At 40.4% G+C, this 18,786-nt stretch overlaps 1 protein-coding gene across 3 annotated transcripts in view; it reads right to left on the reverse strand.

Annotated features, from left to right (window-relative positions):
* NHS (NHS actin remodeling regulator) overlaps positions 1–18,786 on the reverse strand; it is a 276,792-nt gene that overhangs the window by 82,541 nt on the left and 175,465 nt on the right. Inside the window, exon 1 of one of the 3 annotated variants that reach the window (XM_077343147.1) lies at positions 807–955. The exons of the other annotated variants lie outside the window; for them this stretch is intronic. Within the exon in view, the coding sequence (XP_077199262.1) occupies positions 807–840 (34 nt within the window). The 5' untranslated portion in view covers positions 841–955. Of the gene's footprint in view, positions 1–806; positions 956–18,786 lie in introns of those variants that run through there. 3 annotated transcript variants of the gene reach the window in all.

Genomic DNA, 18,786 nt, shown 5'->3' on the forward strand with positions numbered 1-18,786 from the left:
CCACAATTTATTCCTTGGCTTAAAAAAATCATGGTGTGAATACTTGACTACAAATTATATAAAGTGGAATGACATGAATTTTTAGTCATGTTCTAACTGAAAACCACTTATAGAATTCTTGCAGGAAAGACCAAAAAACGATTTGATGATTTTGCAGTCTCAGAGATCAAAGAAAATAATTGTTGAAATAAAATTAATCTCGATTTAAGTAAGTAATCTTGTTATAAATTGATAAATTTGAATCATTAGGTCAACTGGAAACAAAACTTTGTTATGAAGTTGCTATGTCTGTTTTTTGATCTCTCCCCCTTTGTCCCCCCTTTTCTTTTGATCTGTATCATCAAAACCTTTAATAAAATCTTTGCCCACTATGAATGCCGAACTCCAACTTGTTTCGAGGGAAAAATAAGCAGAGCCTCACTGAACTTGCGACATACTGAATAGGTAAGAATCTCAACTCAGGCCCCATTCATTCTTATCTGGAATACCTTCACTCTGAAAGTTTGGTCATAATGAAGGAATCCACTGTACAGAAAAACTGCCACACAAAGGTGGATTCAAAAGATATTTCTCTTGTGCTACAGTGAAGACAAAAGGCACATTTAACTTGCTAATCTTGTTTTTTCCTGCTGACCTCTCATATTTTTTTGTCTTTAAAATACAAGAGTAGAAGAAGCTAAGTCTCATGAAGAAGCAGTTTTGTTTAGCAAATAATACAGATGAGAGGAATATCTATCCTCTTAATCAGTCACACAAGAAATATTGTCTAAAAGGAAATACATGTATTTATAGATATAGAGATATACCTGCATCCTTCTGCAGACAGCAGCCCAAGGCCATGTTTGATCAGTCTGTTTTGCTTCTTAAGCAAATCTCTCAGTGCCCAACAGCAGAGGCTCTTGCATGCTGTGCTCTGGCTCTCAAAGTTGCAGAGCTCGGTACAAGTGGAACAGATGAAAGGAGTAGGAGATCAAAGGGCTGAAGGGAAATTCCTTCAGGAAATGTGTATGACACAGCATTTGTCTGAACATCTGCATGCCCTCCAGATACCCCTCTCAGACATGCACATGGTTTATTCCAAGTACTGGGTCTTTCTAATCTTGTTCCTACCCAGCAGAATGGCAAATCATAGTAGTAAACAGTAATCTCATTGCTCTTGCTATCACAAGTAGGTGGGAAAGGACAGGAAAGAATACAATTCACATCTGGCCTGAAAGAATCTTTGGAATCTGTCTTTGCCTTTGTTTTATAAGTGATAGATCTGAAAAAAATTTTCCCTTGCCGAGCAGATGGCCTAACACTTAGCTGCAGCTCCTGACAGAAGTATGATTGCTGACACAGGAGATATTAAGAAATGTAACTTTAAACAAAAAATGTTCATTCATCCACTTAACCTCATTCCACAGTCATATCATGGGGAACTGAACACGACTAATAATATATTGTTGTGAAGTGGTTGGAATGCCAGGCTACAGTCTGGGAGACTCAGATTCAATTCTCACTCTGCCATGGCAGCTCACTGGGCCAGTCTTGGGCCAGTCCAAAATTCTCTTACCTCCCTCACAAGGTTGGTTGTGAGGATAAAATGTGGAAGAGGAGAATGATGTAAGCCCCTTTGGGTCCCTACTGGGAAGAAAGGTGAGCTATAAATGAAGGAAATGAATAAATAATAATGGAACGTATAAAAAAATGTTCAGTAGCTTCAGGCAGTGCATGGATACACATTTCTTTTACACAGTGTGAAACATATGGGAATATAGAACCATCATACCAGATAATACGACTGCGCATCCCATTTCTATGGAGCCTTATGTCTTTTTTCTTCTGGCAGCTCATGCACAGATCATCCACCATGTATGTCAAGGTGGATCTTTAAATCATCCCTTTGTCCCACATGACACAGAATACTTTGACATGGGAATGTTCCTACCAAGTTCTAAAGCAATACCTAGACTGGTAAATGTCTCAAATATATTAATTAACATCCAATCCACTATGATGCTGGTAATAATTAAAATGCACACAGAAATCCAATTCTTACTAAAGCTTGTAGGGAATATTTCTTTATGTCTGCATAATGGTTAGAAAATTTTGAGCCAACATAGAGAACCACTGCTTCAGTGTTTTAATCTTCTTTGCTGTCATTTCTTAGTATCAGGGTAATGTTTAATTGAATAATTTCTTAACTATTATTTGTCATTCAGATGTCACTAACTGGGTTATGACCATGTAAAAGCTGTGAACAGGTGTCAAAGATGACTCAGAAGACATTATGAGATATATAAAGATTGTATAAATGATCACCACCATAAAATTATCAAACTGAGGATTTTCAGTCTCCGTTCTGTTGGATAGTCCATCCAACTTTGATAAGGAGAACAGATACTAAAGTAGAATGAAGGAACTGGGATGCATTAAGACAGACTAAATTAACAACATTTAATGGAGCAGCAGGCTTTGAGACCATGACCTAGATAGAAACTTCTGACATCCAGACACCAGTGAGTAGAATTAGTGGCTGAAAGAGACAGGGACATTTCCTGAATGCCTTGAATTGCAGCTTTCTCAGCCTGTTCTAAGCACTTCCGTCACCCCTGCGTTGTGCTACAGAGCTTTGTAAATGCCTCAAGAGAAGACATCAGGGATCTGATGGAAACTGGGATGTTTTCCTCCGATGCATTTTATAAGCACATATTCAGCAACAAACAATAGTAAACATAACAAACATGAATGCATTCTTTTCTTCCTGAAAAATATTAAAATAATGTATTCCCTTCAAACTGTATATATTTTCTTTCATTTTTAATAACAACCTTGACATTGGAAGGAAAGGTTGCTCTACATTTTGTTTTAAAAATTCTTTTTAAAAAGTTGCTCAATGTTTTGTTTTAAAAATTAAAAAAAACATTTTTAAGGATGAAGTATCAACAATTCTGCTTTCCCCTCATTGCAAACTCCAATACCAACAAAGCATATTTGCGCAGTGACTGAATTTTGTGTTGTTAAAGGCAAGACTGTAATTTATCTGCAGACAATCAGACCAGAAGTAGTGCCTATGTGGGAGAAATAACTTGAGGAATTGGACAGCTCAGTGACCTTGACCTTGGCTGGGGAGAGTGCTGCCAGAAATTCCAGTTGAGGTCAAAAGTAAAAGAAAATTCCAGGGTCTCAATCTGGTACATGTTGGAACACTTCACAACGTTAACCAGTTACCTAACAGGACTGCATAAACAGAGACACAGACTACTAGAAAGAAGGCGGTTTTCTTTAAAATTCCTTTTTCAAATTAAAGGTAAAGGTAAAGGTATCCCCTGTGCAAGCACCGAGTCATGTCTGACCCTTGGGGTGACGCCCTCTAGCATTTTCATGGCAGACTCAATACGGGGTGGTTTGCCAGTGCCTTCCCCAGTCATGACCGTTTACCCCCCAGCAAGCTGGGTACTCATTTTACCGACCTCGGAAGGATGGAAGGCTGAGTCAACCTTGAGCCGGCTGCTGGGATTGAACTCCCAGCCTTATGGGCAAAGCTTTCAGACGGCTGCCTTACCACTCTGCGCCACAAGAGGCTCTCTTTTTCAAATTAAAAAAGCACAAAACAAAGTACAGCTTTTAACAATTTAGTGTATTTTTCAGTTATCATAGCAATCAGTTGCAAAGACAAAAACAAACTTATTAAAGAAAATAGAGGATATGCACATTATATTATGACCTGAGTATCATGGGCAACCTAATGCTGTGTTTTTCATTCACAGGTTTTCCTTATCAGGTGATACTATGAGCATACCTACATAGAAAAATAATTATAGATGCATTTAAAAATATTTAAAATATCTGTCACACCACAAGAAAGAAAATGTCATAGTAAGTTCTGATAACTATTTCCAGTATTCCACTCACAGTTTCTTTCTCTGTCACAAGAAGTTCTCTTCTATCTGACACAAATACATAATGCAGGCCTCCTGAAGCAGTTTCAGAAGATGTATGTGGGTATCCAAGGATTACATTTCAAATACAAACACAATCAAGACTCTTTTTATGCAGATCTGCACATGTAAATTAAGTCATGAGCACTAGCATGTACTGTCTAGAGTGGAAAAGGTAAGCACAACATTTCTCTTTTGTTATGGATATGGCCAAAAATACAGGGACTGGGGGGGCTTTCCGTACTCCTTCAAAATCGCACAATGGTTGCCAATTGAAATCACTACAGTTTTGCCATTATGTACAACGTCGTTGACAATCTGCCACACACCTGAAACCGATCCGCAAAAAGCGCTTCCTTGTAGCGCTTTCAGGGAAATCCCCAAAAGTGGATTCACCCTCCGGAAAGCGCTACACTCCTGCAACCAATCTGCAACACTAGTGGGAAAGTTCTGTGCATTACCATTGTTGTGGTTTCTACAAAGTCCCTCCCCCTGGCTCTCTCCTCTGATCTTCCGGCGAAGCGATCGCCATTTTTTTTCTCCGAGCAAGCGGAGATCAAATCACCGGCAAGCCTTCGTTTACCCAGTGAGGCTTCCCCGGCTGCAGTCCCTCCCCAAAGCTCTTTACAGTCTCTTTACAGTCACTAAGCACAAACAACAGAGAAGCCCGTTTGCTGATGTATTTTCCCTTTATTTTTTACACTGTTTTCAGCCGAAAATCGGGCCCGTGAGGGGGGGGATTTTTTTTTTCACTCAGGGGGAGCGTGGCAACGATGAAACGACAGCTCAAACACACCTACCAGCTGGATGGGTCTCTCCGTTGCAACGAATCAACACATATTCGTTGCAATAGGTGTGTGTGTTTTTTTTTAAACCTTTCTTAAAGGGAAAGGGGCTGTTTGGGAGCATGCTAACGGCTGCCCATTGGCTGCTTGACGGCCAGGGGCGGGACGAGCTCGGCAATAGCGCTTCCTTTCTAGCGATTTTTGCTGAGACCGGAAGCTTGTGGGAAACGATGGAAACGCAACTGGATTCCACTACAAAGTCAGGTATGCATAACGACGAATTCCACTATTTTAAATGGCGATTTTTCGTTCAGCAAACAATTTGCTACAAGGATCCCGGTGCAGAAAGCCCCACAGTCTTGACTAAAAAGACAGAGGGAAATTCTGCCAGCCAGGGCTTCTGATCCTTTCCCATTTCACACAAAGAATAATGGGACGCAGAATTAGAAGCAGTGTAGAGGCTAGTTTCAGAAGAATATAACTGAATCAAGTTTTAGAAGAATATAACTAAGTAGTCTGTAAGCAATGGGGTTTATGTCCATACATATGTGTTATGTCAGTGTTATGTCAAACCCAGGAAGAACAAGGAGTGCTTGAATGTTATTAGAAGAACCTAGCTGAAGATGATGAAATTTACCATATGAAAGATGAAGGGCCAATAGATAATAACATATATGAGAAACTTGTAGTCAATAGCTTTGTTCATTTATTTTCTACCCTAAGTGGCTTAAATAATTCTTATTTCTTGACATTTTATGCTCACAACAACCCTATGAGTAGGTTAGGCTGAGAGTGCATGTCACCCAGCGAGCTTTCTTAGCAGGGCAGGGACTTAAACCTGGGTGTCCCAACTACCACACCATATGACTCACTGCATCACAGGAGTTCATAGCCAAAAATCAAAAACAACAAGCATGTATTTACAATTACATGTATATGGAGGATCTTGTTCATTGTTCCAAAACTGATATAAAGACCATAAGCTGAACGAGATGGGATAGTGAACTATGGTTAGAAGATATGAGTGTTTTGAATTGATCTGGGGCTTCCTTTTCAGAGAGGGAAGTTCCTTGCCTTCATAGCCTGCTTTCTTGGGGTGTTTTAAGTACTTAATGGACTCAAGAACAACTTAAAACACATTTGGGATGTACTCTTGACAGAAGGATTTTAAAAGGTGTGATGTGAGAACACTGACTAGGACCTTAGGGCTTCTCAAGAGTTCACTTACACCCAGAGCAGGTCTAGCAGGAATCATCTACAACAGGGATAGTCAACCTGTGGTCTTCCAGATGTTCATGGACTACAATTCCCATGAGCCCCTGCCAGCATTAGCTGGCAGGGGCTCATGGGAACTACAGTCCATGGACATCTGGAGGACCACAGGTTGACTACCCCTGATCTACAACACTATCCTAGCAAAAATGTCTGTAACACTAGAGGCTACAACTGGAGGGAGCTTTCCCAAGTTTCTGGATTAATTCTTCAAGAGACATTCTGAGTGTGAAAAATCCTATAAATATGATGAGCCAAGTCGTTAGCAAGTCATTGCCTGATGCCTTCTACAATGAAAACTATCCTATATCTCTAAATATTTCTCTGATAGCACTGGATAAGTGTGAGTACAGTTAAAATGATTGGACTTTCAGCTGAATTGTTTGCCTTATATTGATGACCAACCAAATACAAAAACCCACTATGTAAGCAAGGCCAAATTCACAACACATTTATATGAACAAGCCATCAATTCATATTTAACAAACAAATACAATACAGTGATTAGAGTGAGAGGTGCAAAACAGCTGTTTTTATATTTGGTTTGTTGTATTCTCACTTTCTATTGTAGTTGAGATTGTGACCTATATTGGTGACTGGCAGGAACCTTGGCTATTTTTTTCCCTTCATTTAGAGGAAAAGCCTTTTCCTGTGTATCTACAACCAACTATTTCCACTGGCCTGCTTCTATTTAAGCCATCTTAATGGCACTGAATCAACAGAAGAAAGGCCAGCTGACAGGAAAATATGCCAATGTGTTAGTAGTTCATGGCAAACAGGGTAAATATATTCTGCTTGCTACAGGCATTTTATCTTTTGGGGGGAGTAATCACTCTGTCAAGCTTAGAAAGTGTTAAAATTATAAACTGTATACAAAATTGATACCGTTATTTACTCTGGAGCATGCTCTGCATGTGTGGGTGTATGTATACAAGAAAAAGCTGTTGACTTATGAAATCAGGTTGTGTTTGTAATCCATGCAGAGAATTTCTCTTTCCCTGGAGAAATCAGGATGTGAAGAACCAAAGCTTTCTTCATTTTTGTTGATTCCTAAGTAGGCCAAATCACTTTGGAAGATAGCCAGAAGTTAATTTAATATTAATCTCTGACCTGTTTTATTCCTTCAAGGTTTCAGTATGAAGCTGGCTAAAAGCCTTTCTCTCTGTTAGCCTGGAAGTGCATCACCCTTAATGTTCTCCCCTGAAGCATGGTCTTGCAGTGCACACATAAATAATGCATTCAGAACTACTGCTACTTTCTTGTTTCATCAGCATATTCCTGTACAACTTGATGGCTCCTGTTCAGGTAATATGCATATGTTAACATTACTGGGGTAAAGGGGTGTGGAAATTGGGGCATGAGGTCTGTTTTTAATTTTCTTCCCTTTCTCATTCTAAAGTACATCTTCTTACATGAGTATGGACGGAACTGCAGGGATACGTTTGTGTGAGTTGGCAGGAAGTAGTTCACATTCATAAAAACAAGGAGTTGGAAGAGGCCATACAGTCCATCTAGTCCAACCCCATGGTCAGCGCAGAATCAACCTAAAACATCCCTGACAAATATTTGTCGAGCTGATGCTTGAAGACTGCTAGGGAGGGTGAGCTCACCACCTCCCTTAACAGCTGATTCCATGGCTGAACTATTCTCACTGGAACTTTCCCTCTCAATATCCAGTTGGTACATTTCTGTCTATCATTTAAACGCATTATTATGACTCCTATCCTCTGCTGCCAAGAGGAACAACGTCTTGTCCTCTTCAAAGTTACAGCTTTCCAAATATTTAAAGAAAGCAATCATGCCCCTCCTCAAATTCCTCTTCTCTAGGTTGAATATTCCCAAATCCCTTTCTTCATAGGGATCATCTTCATCACTCTCTTCAGACCCCCCTCCAATTTTGTCCACATCCTTCATCTGATAGATCCTAAGCAGGACTGTGGTCTCTGACAGGTTCTGACTTAGGACACACCAGGAGTCCTACTTGCTCAGTTCTTGACTCTGATGAAGGACAAGCTTAGAGTTCTCCCCCAATCTTGATTCCCAGGAAATTGCTATCCCTGTGAGGCATGGTTGCCATGTTGACTGTCTAATTGGCCACAGTAAAGCCACTCTTCCATTCTAAAATAATAAATAAGATATCTAATACAAATTACTGCCATTTAAAATATCTCCCAATTTAGTGTTCCTCACCTGTTAAATAGTAGTATAACTGACTGACTGCAAGTAAAAGTGACATATATGGCTCATGTGGTACAGCAAGTAATGGTGGTAGCTACTTTGCAGCTGATTATAGCTGGTGGACATGGACCACAGAACTCTGTTTAAGAAAAGTAACAAAAATTACTCACAGCAACTGAAAGTAAAGCTATAAAGCTGGCTGTGTAATACTTCCCAATGCCCAAGGGTTGGGTTGAAAAGTTCACAGCTGAAGCCAATTTGAGTTCCATTTGGATCTAAGTGGAGAACTTCCATGTCAAGTTTTCACATTCACAACAAGTACTGAGAAAATGGGCAAGGTGACTAAGGAGGTACTAGTTCCAAAATGAAATACTAATAACCAATCTTAATTCAAACAGATAAAAGCTAGGCTTGCATTATTATTGATCAGGACCAAGCGGACATGAACATTCAGGGTGGTTGCCAAGTCAAGTTGGTGGAGTTTTTTTCAAATTTGAAGAGTAGCCTTGGTTTTAATGATGTCCTTGTAGTTTTCAATTCCTGAAAAGGCATCACACAGCTGAATGTAAGCAGCTCAAACAGCTGCTTGAATTTGACAACCATACAGAAGCTGTTCCGATGTGCGAAGCAAATTACAGCTTGTCTGCCAATAAAACACTGCTAAGTTCATTCTTACATAACTCAGATTTACAGCCCAGCCTGTTGAGCCCAGAGTTGAACAGAACAGCAGCCATACCAAAAGGAGTGTAAAACTTTACTCCTACAGTTCACAATAGCACTAATACTGGATCTTCAGTAAGTTGCACTTACAAAGACAAGAACTGAGTTGACTTGGCAAAGGCTCATTTTTATTTTTTCTCTGAATGAATGGGAATTCCCTTTTGGCTTAGAGCCAGATCTTCTTGGCCTGAGACCATCTGTAGACCATGTAAGCCAGAACAAACCTGGAAACTACCCTTGGAAGTGGTGTCAATGCCTAAATAAATGGCACACTTCCCAGTAAAATCAGTACTACTGAATCTTTATGTAAAAGTAGTCCAAAGGCATATTTTCTTGACAGGATGTGTTAATCTTTCCATTGATTACAAACAGCAAGGCCATGACTAAATGCAGCATTAAGGAGGCTTAATGAAAGCAGAGCTGTCCATCAAAATAGCACTGGCCCAATTGTACTGCGAACAACTACAGTCAAAACAGAGCAAACTCACTTCCTTATTTTTATCATGTCCAAGTTGAAGTTTCCAGTTTACAAGAAGTGACATACATGATTTATAAAAATAATTAAAAATGATTTCTTTTAAAGAAAACATCCATTTGAATGTAACAGGGAGCCCATGTAGAACAGTTTCATTTGAAAGAAGCAACTATTGCAGAGAACATCAGGCTAATGCTCCTGCCCTATTCCACTGGCACTTCTGCCTAGATGCAAATGGGTAGCCGTGATGGTCTGAAGTAGCACAATAAAATCAGAGTCCAGTAGCACTTTTAAGACCAACAAAGATTTATTCAGAGTTGTTTAAAACACCCAGAAAAGGTCAAAGAAGAGGTGATGTGGCACTGTATGTGAGGAGAGGGCTTACCTGTCAAGAAATACTAAAGGAGGAGAGTGACAGTCCAGTGGAATGTATCTGGGTGAAGATAAGGGAGGGAAAAACAAAGAGTTTAGTGGTTCACATTTGCTACAGACTGCCTGATCTGAGTAAGGACTTGGATACTGCCCTCCTTGAGGAGCTTGATAGAATATCCAGGCAACAGGACTTTGTAATTAGGGGTGACTTCAAGTTTCCTGATGTGTGCTGGGAAATAATCTATGCTAAAATGTCCAGAGTGAGGCAACTTTCTGACCTGCCAGGCTGAACACTTTAAGAATCAATGGTAGCCTTGTACATACTAAACTTAATACTGACCAAAAGGCAAGTATTGGTGAATGGGGTGAAGGAGGTAGAGACCCTGGGAGGGAATGACTATGTTCTCTTTTGAGATGGAAGGGGGGCAAATAAGTTCATAGTCAGATGTATTTGCTAGACTTATATAGAGCAGACATTAATAAACTCAGAGACATGATGACAGTCATCCTGTGGACAAGAAAGCTGAAGTGAAAGGAGCAAGCAAAGAGTGGGCTAATTAATGCTCAAGCCATGACAATTTCAGCAAGATGGAAACAAAGTAGGGGATCAAAGAAGCCTATTTGTATGAACAGAGAACTTCAGGAGGAGCTAAGGAAGAAAAAGGAAACATTCAAGAAATGGAGCGAAGGACATCCAGAAGAAGAAGAAGAAGAAGAAGAAGAAGAAGAAGAAGAAGAAGAAGAAGAAGAAGAAGAAGAAGAAGAAGAAGAAGAAGAAGAAGAAAAGTTGGTTCTTATATGCCGCTTTTCTCTACCCGAAGGAGGCTCAAAGCGGCTTACAGTCACTCCCCCTTTCCTCTCCCCACAACAGACACCCCGTGAGGTGGGTGAGGCTGAGACAGCTCTGATATCACTGCTCGGTCAGAACAGTTTTATCAGTGCCATGGCGAGCCCAAGGTCACCCAGCTGGCTGCATGTGAGGAAGTGCAGAATCAAACCCAGTTCACCAGATTAGAAGTCCGCACTCCTAACCACTACACCAAACTGGTGTATCTGCGGATTACTAAATACTGTAGGTCAACCATCAAAAAGGCCAAATCTGGGAGTGAACTGAGACTGGACAGGGAAGCCCACTATAACAAGAAAAGCTTCTTTAGATATGTGAGGAGTAAATGTAAGGTAAATGAGACAGTAGGCCTGCTGTTAGATGAAGATGGAGAGATTCTGACAGGGGACAGGGAGAAAGCAAGAAGGCTCAATACCTATTTTTTCTCTATTTTTTTGCTAGAAAAATATGAACACATCTAGGGATGGTAGTAGGTAAAGTATCACATCTGGGTGGTGGGTTGACATGGACAGAGAAGTTGTTGAGAGATACCTGTCTGCATTGGGTGAATTCAAATAACCTAGGCTGGATGGTATGTACCCAAGAGTGCTCAAATAACTATCTGTAGAGCTTGCGAAACATTAGTCGATCATCTTAAGAACTTCTTGGAGGACTGGAGATGTGACAGAAAATCGGTGGCGAGTGAATGTTATCCCAATCTTCAAAATGGAGGAGAAATTACCTGGGAAGTTATAGGCCAGGGAGTCTGACCTCAGTTGCAGGGAAGATATTGGAGCAGATTTTAAAGGGGCCGATCTGCAATCATCTCAAGAATAATTTGTTGATCTGGGGAAGTCAGCACGGATTTATCTCCAACAGGTCCTGCCAGACCAACCTGATTTCCTTCTTTTACTACGTAGATCATGGAATCTCACAGTTAATGTTGTTTTCCTGGATTTCAGTAAGACTTTTGACGAGGTTCCCCATATAGTTCAGATGGGTAAACTTGAGGACTGCAAGCTGGATTTTCAGCTAGTGAGGTGGATAGGGAACTGGCTAGAAAACCACACTTGTAGTGGTCAATGGAGTTTCATTGGATTGGAGGGAGGTGAACAGTGGGATACCACAGGGCTCAGTACTAGGTCCAGTACTTTTCAACATTTTTATCAGTTATCTGGATGAGGAGGTGGAGTGACTTCTCATTAAATTTGCAGATGACACCGAATTGGAAGGAGTAGCAAACACCCCGGAAGATAAGAGTTCAACTATATCTGAACATGCTGGAAAAGTGGGCAAATGAAAACAAGATGCAATTAAGTAAGGATAAGTACAGAGTTCTACATCTGGGTCTCAAAAATGAGAAGCAAGCATACTGGATGGGAGAGACCCTTCTGACTAGCAGTGTGTGTGAATGAGATCTTGTGGTACTTTTTAAAGTGAGGCCTCCATAACTGCAACACAGTACTCCAGGTGGGATCTGCTGCTGGGATAAGAACCTTTTGCAACAGCAAGGTTACTTTCATTGGATAAAAATGGCATTGTTACAATATACTTCATATATTATCCATACAAAATTCCTGAAAGATATCATTTCCCCATCTTTTTTTCAAGTTTAAAATGGAGCAGATACTTGAGTTTGAGCCTAATATGTCCAATCCCAATATTCTCATTCTAGGCTGACTAAACACAACATAAAAAGTTGTTTGAAAATACTAAATTCTGCTTCATTTGAGTCTAACCATGAAAAGCCACATATTGGATAGAAGCAGAATGGGGGCAACTAAATACAGGTTATTATTGATTTTTTGGTTTTTTCATTAGTAACATCTAAGAATCACAACTACTCTAAAACAGCAAACCCAGAATGCACTTGCAAGGTGAAGAGGTCAAAGCTTTGGATCCGCAATCAAGGGAGGGGAAAAATAGACAACACACAAATTAACAATAAATCTCCTTATGCAGATTAATTTGCACTAATTTGAAAGAGTCAAATAGCTTTTTGCCACAGAAAACTTTAGGCTACATAAGGAAACAGACATTGTATATCAACACCCCATTTAGACTACCAGTTATCTGTGTTACTGTATGCTTGTGGGGTGGTTTGGGGGGGGGGGGGAGAGAAATACTGTTGATGCTTATTTCTATGCATTGAACATCACTTGATTTATTTACCTTCTCCTGCCCACATCTCAGAAGAACCTTGTGCTGATTGGAAAAGTCAGTCAAATGAATTAACCCCTGATGGATTTGGCATAAGCCATTAAATCCTTCAAATTACAAGACCCCTCCCCCATACAAAAGTTAGATTTCAGCACAAACGCTTGGTTAATCAGAAACACCAGGCTGCTGTAGGTGCTGCATTCCTCACATACCAGTTGCCTTTGAAATTCAGAATGCTCGTTGAAAGTCAGAGGTGTGCCACAAGGAGGCTATCTTCCATATTTATAGAGAAGTCTAGAATAGGACAGAATGAAACAAGTAGAGACTAGCAATTCCTTTGTATTTCTCCACTTGTGCCAAATGTTCACTCTTTCAGTAGTGCTTAATATTCCATACAATCCTAACAGAACTTTGGAACCCTCACCCTTTTAGGATTACACTAGTTGTCTCTTGGGATGTACAACTGAAGGACTGGAAACGATACGAAATTAAGAAACACAAAGAAAAACATTTACATTTCTGAGATTCGACATGGGCCTCCCTCTCCCATTGTTTTAGTCAGTTAGGAACATCCGTGATAAAAACCCTTTGAGTGGATGGGATTCTGGTTCCTCCTCAATCACACCCTTTTTAGTCAAAGCAACTAATGCCCAAGACAGGTTTGGTGCTGCCCGAGTAAAGGTTCCCAAACCAAACTTAACTATAAATAAGACCCATTTGTCAGAGGCCTCTCAGGCAGCATAAAACTGAGCCAACTTTTCAGCAAACCTAATGGCAGATGGAACCACTTCTAGTTAAAAGGCAGGTTTCTGGGACATCGTGGAACTAAGTAAGTTAGCAACCCTGCATTTATGATAGCCCAGGTGGGGAACAAAGGGCTTAGGAATATGCTACAGGGGTCCGGGAGTGTTAACATAGTGGTAACACAGTGGTCTCTCCCGGCACGGCCAGCACCGCACTGTGGGGGGGGGGGAGGCGTGGGCATCGGAGCACTGGCAGGCACACATACGCAGGTGCAGAGACCCGCACCTGCATGTGTACATCCACCGCACACTGACGCCCACGTCTCCCCTCCCACCCTGTGGTGAGGCACTGGCCGCTTCGGACGCCAAAGCGCCCAACCCTATTTGAGGCTCCCTCTCTCCTTGGCTCCCTCCCTCTTGTTTATTTATACCACCTAATATGACCCGTCCAGTAGATGAAATGGAAAGCAGCGGAGGGAGGGGATTTAGTTTAACTGTGTTTTAACTTTTTATTTTATTACTGTAAACTGCCCCAAGTTAACTTGCAGGGAGGGTGACATAAAAATCAAATTATGAAATGAAAAATAAAAAAATGAAAAAATGGAAAATAATTTTTCTACCAGGAATTTCATGCCTGGTAATTTAAATTACCTTTAGATATAACATTTAATTGCAGAAAGTATTTTACATAGTTGTTATTTAAGGAGATTAAAATGCTTTCAATACTCTGTAAGCAAAGTTGAAGGACTGTCCATACCAGTTTGGCCATAAAACATTCTGTTGTTCTGGATACTTGATAGTAAAAAAATAAAAGTAAAATTCCAACCAACATCTTGCTATTTCTTACTACCAGAGCACATTATCTGTTCTACAGAAAACTGATGTGGTGTGCCCTCTGCTGGCTAAAGATGTTCTTTCTGTTGCATGAGCATCCCCTAATGGATCCCAGAAATTTAAAATAAATGGATTTCTCAGTTTAAATATTATCTAAAATAGGAAAAAAACTTTTACTGAGAACATGTTTTCTTCTATAATTTTGCATATATCACCTAACAAACCCATTTTTGTAAGACGAGACCAACGTTTTAAAATGCATCCTTTTTCTAATGAGATATGATCATGTGCTTTCAGGTGGATGGTGCCCTTAGTCACTTCAGCTTCTCCTTGTTATCATGGCTCTACCAATATCTGAAATATTTATATGCCTATGATCTATCCAAGGTGGGTAACAACAGTATATTAAACAATTTGATAAAAAAACAAACATTTAAACAGATTTTTAAAATTATAAATCAGTCTAAAAATATACAATGCCCCACCTGCTGGTTACTCCCATTTTGTCCACAGTCTGAGTGCCTAAATCTCTCTGGAACAGCTATGTTCTGCAGAGGGCTGCCTCTGAAAAGGCTTAAACTCAGGTAGGTGCAGAATATGGGGGTGCTGGCAGCAGACCTTGCGAGGAAGAAAACAAAACTGCACTGCACACATGTGCACTGCACACATGTGGACTGAGCAGGTCTACCATCAGAGGTCCTTACAACTAAAAGCCTTCAGGGAGTGCTGGAGTAAGAAAGTTAGTTCCTGCCCAGGGACCATGTGCTCCCATGCAGAAGTGCACACGTTCTCAGTACTTCTAGTGCTGCTGAAGCAGTGCATGCAGAAGGGCAGGAGGGAGAGTATGTTTCTCTGCAAAGAAGATACTAGATGAACAATAGTTACACATGAGTAATATTGTTTTCCTTGTCATTCTTCTGTGCATATGGGGATTCTAGCAAGCTACTCACCAAGTCATGGGAGTCTGTTCACTTGAACAGTGAGCACAGTACTGCCATTCCCACTTGAGCCTCTTATCTCACTTCCATGGTCACATATGAATATGTTTTCTGATGACCAAGTAGCAGCCAAACAGATCTCCGTCAATGGCATGCCACTGAAGAAGTTTGCAGGGAAACTATAGTTCTGGTAGAATGTGCATGAATGTTTAGAGGGCATGGAATCCTAGATAAACCATATCTCTAATGATAGAGATAATCCACCCTCCTCCCTTTATTAGGGCCAGTAAAACATATAAACAGTGATCTATTCCTGCAGAACTCTTAATCTTCTAACATCTAAGGAATGCAACAATTGCCCATTTGAAGGACTTAGTGAAGGAAAGAAGATAGGCAAAATAATAAGTAGAACTTGAAAAGTATTTTGGGTAGAAACTTAAGATTGGGTTGAATCTGTTAGGAAAAAACTTGAACAATGGAATTTGACTCCGGAAAGGACAAGATTCTCTCCCGCAGGAAAAGCTGACAGCCACCTCTAATGGTCTAATCGTTGGGAGATTTTGAACCCCAGCATGGAAGAACAATAGGATCTTTAGTTTCTGTCCCTCCTTATCCATGGGAGCTGAGTGGTAAGTTTGATGGCTCTTCTTGGGTTGCATTTCCTCCATCACTAATGAAGGGTTTAGTTGTTAATAATTGAAAGGTTCCTTCTTGATTTTGTAGAAATACTCCACTCTTCTAGACATGAGTTGAAGGGATGCAGGCTTTATGTAGTTCTTGTGCAAGATCCTGCAGACCCTCCAACACTGGGGATGCAATAACATCAAGAAAATCTGAATAGAGGTGACTCAAAATTTTGCCTTGTGAGGTGGAGCTGACCATGTCAATTCTGAGGATTTAGGAATGGGCAATTTTGATAGGACTGACTTGGACAAAGGGTCTGAGTTTTTAATGGCTCTCTCCCACATTACTGTAGCATGCACTTTACACCAATAAAACAGGTAATGGTAGAGTGCAATTGGTTGACTGGTTGGGTGATGTTTTGAATGTCATCTTGCCAAATCACGTTTGCAGCAGCAGGAGTGTTTATTCATGATCAATTGCGTCCCACATTTCCAGGTCTCACAAGCATCTTCAAATGACTAGTAGACAGCTGTGGAGAAAGTTGACTTAGATACAGTTTTGCTGTCTACCTAAGACCATGTTATCTCCCTAGAGGTTTACATTTAAAATTGTGTATGTATTGTAGGTTTACTGTATGTAGAAATGCTTTGTCCTTGACCAAACGGCATGATCTTCTACTGTTGACTCTACGGCATACCCTTTCAGTTATTTTTATATATATAAGTAAAAGCTTAGAAAGCTAGACAGAGACATCACAGGTTGGCAAAACTGTCAAAACAAATAAAAGCAAACAAGAAAACAACATGTTTTGGAAGTGACTTATTTAGGGTGAAAAGAGGTTTACAATGAAGCACACAAATACTGTGAAAATACTTTCCCTTCTTTAAAAAAAGAATTCAAACAACCAACAGACGCCCCTACATTTTCTCCTTTATCATCATTATTACCACAATAAAATCAGAGTCCAGTAGCACCTTTAAGACCAACAAAGATTTATTCAAGGCGTGAGCTTTCGAGTGCAAGCACTTTTCGTCAAACTAAGAACTGACTGGACTCTGATTTTATTATGCTACTTCAGACCAACACGACTATTCATTTGAATTATTATCATAAATCAGCTTGAGTCCCTGCCATATGAATGCCAACAAAGGCCCAAAAGACCAACTTTGTCTTGAAGAATATTAGGGTAATGCAACTGTTGATTTTCCAGTTCTGTGACTTCACTTCCTGCACCACCTATGTATCTAATTCCCGGTCACCACTAAAGGGCTAGATAGGGTGTGGTGCCTCTGTAATCATCACTCCCCCCCCTTCTTGTTTTTTCAGTTCACTAACTGAACTGAATGTGCTTTAGGCTGATGTCTCTGTTTCATTGTGTGAACCAAGCAGAGTAATCAGAGTCCATATTTCTTATCAATGCCACTAATAACTTAGGAAACTCTTTGTTGTTCTCTATGTGCTCAGTTGTATGGAAAAGAATCAAGTATTATAGGCGCTAACATGGCCCCTGATAGGGGATTAAATTTTATGGTAGCTTTCAAAAGGCATTGTGCCAGAGCAGGTGCTTGCAGCTGTCCAACAGAAAGTAATTGTAAAATCAGCTTTGGCCTACAGGCTCCTTTTTATAGTTTGTCCATAAAATCTTTTAGTAGTGCTGTAGTTACTGTATGAGCACACAAAGGGGGTCTTTCATTAGCTGTTCTCTCTATGGGAAGCCAGGTCAATGGAGTAAATGATACCTTAATGTTCCCTTTTCAAAAACCAGAATTACTTGAACGTGAAAGTAGTTAGGATGCCCCTGTGCATTCCTGCCCTGGCTGTATTCCTTTGGCCTGGACTTGTCTTCCGTTTTACAAATGATGAATATTCAGTCAACTAGAGAAAGACAGGAGAGAGATCAGAGGATGAGAGATTCTCCTATGGAAAATTAGAATCCCATGCCATTTTGTTTCAAAGCCAGACAAGAATACACTCAAAAGACCTCTTATTTCCACACAAGCTATTTCTCAGTAGAAACTTTTCAGAGGGCATTTGGACTGCTGTGAAAAAAGGGAATGGGGGAAAATGGCACTCAATGCTTGCACATGCAAACATTTTAGGAAGGATCCAAGCCATAGCTTTTACAGAAATGACAGTTGTCTGTGTTTGGTTTGCCCAAACAGTATGAGGATTGAAGATCTTTGCCTGGTGGCTGAACACTGATGTTCAAGTTCCAAGGTGAGGCACTGTTTCTCAGTCTCTTATCCAGCCCTCCTCTCTGCTGCCTCTTGCTGGTGGTACTTGTTCTTCAACTGTTTAGAGTAGATGGGAGGCATACTTGATGAAAAGGGAGATGACTTGTTAGGCCCATTCTGCTGTAATTTATCTGACCCAGTGCTTGTATTCACTGGTCTCAGTATTCACATGTATTCAGTTTGTGGTCACTGACAGAACCACACCAGGAGGAGGCCTGGGTAAATCAATGGAAAGTGACTATTTCCCAACTCAATCTGTTCTCTTCCCTGGCCATGTCTGTCTTATTTCAAAGGATCAGAACAGAAAAAAAAATACATGGCTCAGATCAACAGACCTTCCAGTCGAACATCCAGTTTAAAATTCTATCATCCAAAGGGAACCAAAGTCTCATTTATGCATCACAGATAATCAGCTTTGACAAACCCCATCTCCAATGCATAATTCCCCCTTAAAGCCATACACAATGTTCATGGCTTCTGACAAGAGACCATCACTGGGTCTCTCCCCGATCCTATCTTCATTTAAATCAACAATTTGAGAGTATGGACACGTGAGACGGCCTTCTACTCAGACTGGTAACAGCTCTCCAAGGTCACCTTTTTCAGCTACTAACTGACCCTTTTAACTGGAGATGTCAGAACCAATCACCTTTTGGCCATGACTAAAGTGGAAGAAATGTGGGAGCAAGATGCGCGCCCAAG

The sequence above is a fragment of the Paroedura picta genome, chromosome 6 (assembly GCF_049243985.1).
Source record: "Paroedura picta isolate Pp20150507F chromosome 6, Ppicta_v3.0, whole genome shotgun sequence".
In the NCBI taxonomy this organism is placed as follows: Eukaryota; Metazoa; Chordata; class Lepidosauria; order Squamata; family Gekkonidae; genus Paroedura; species Paroedura picta.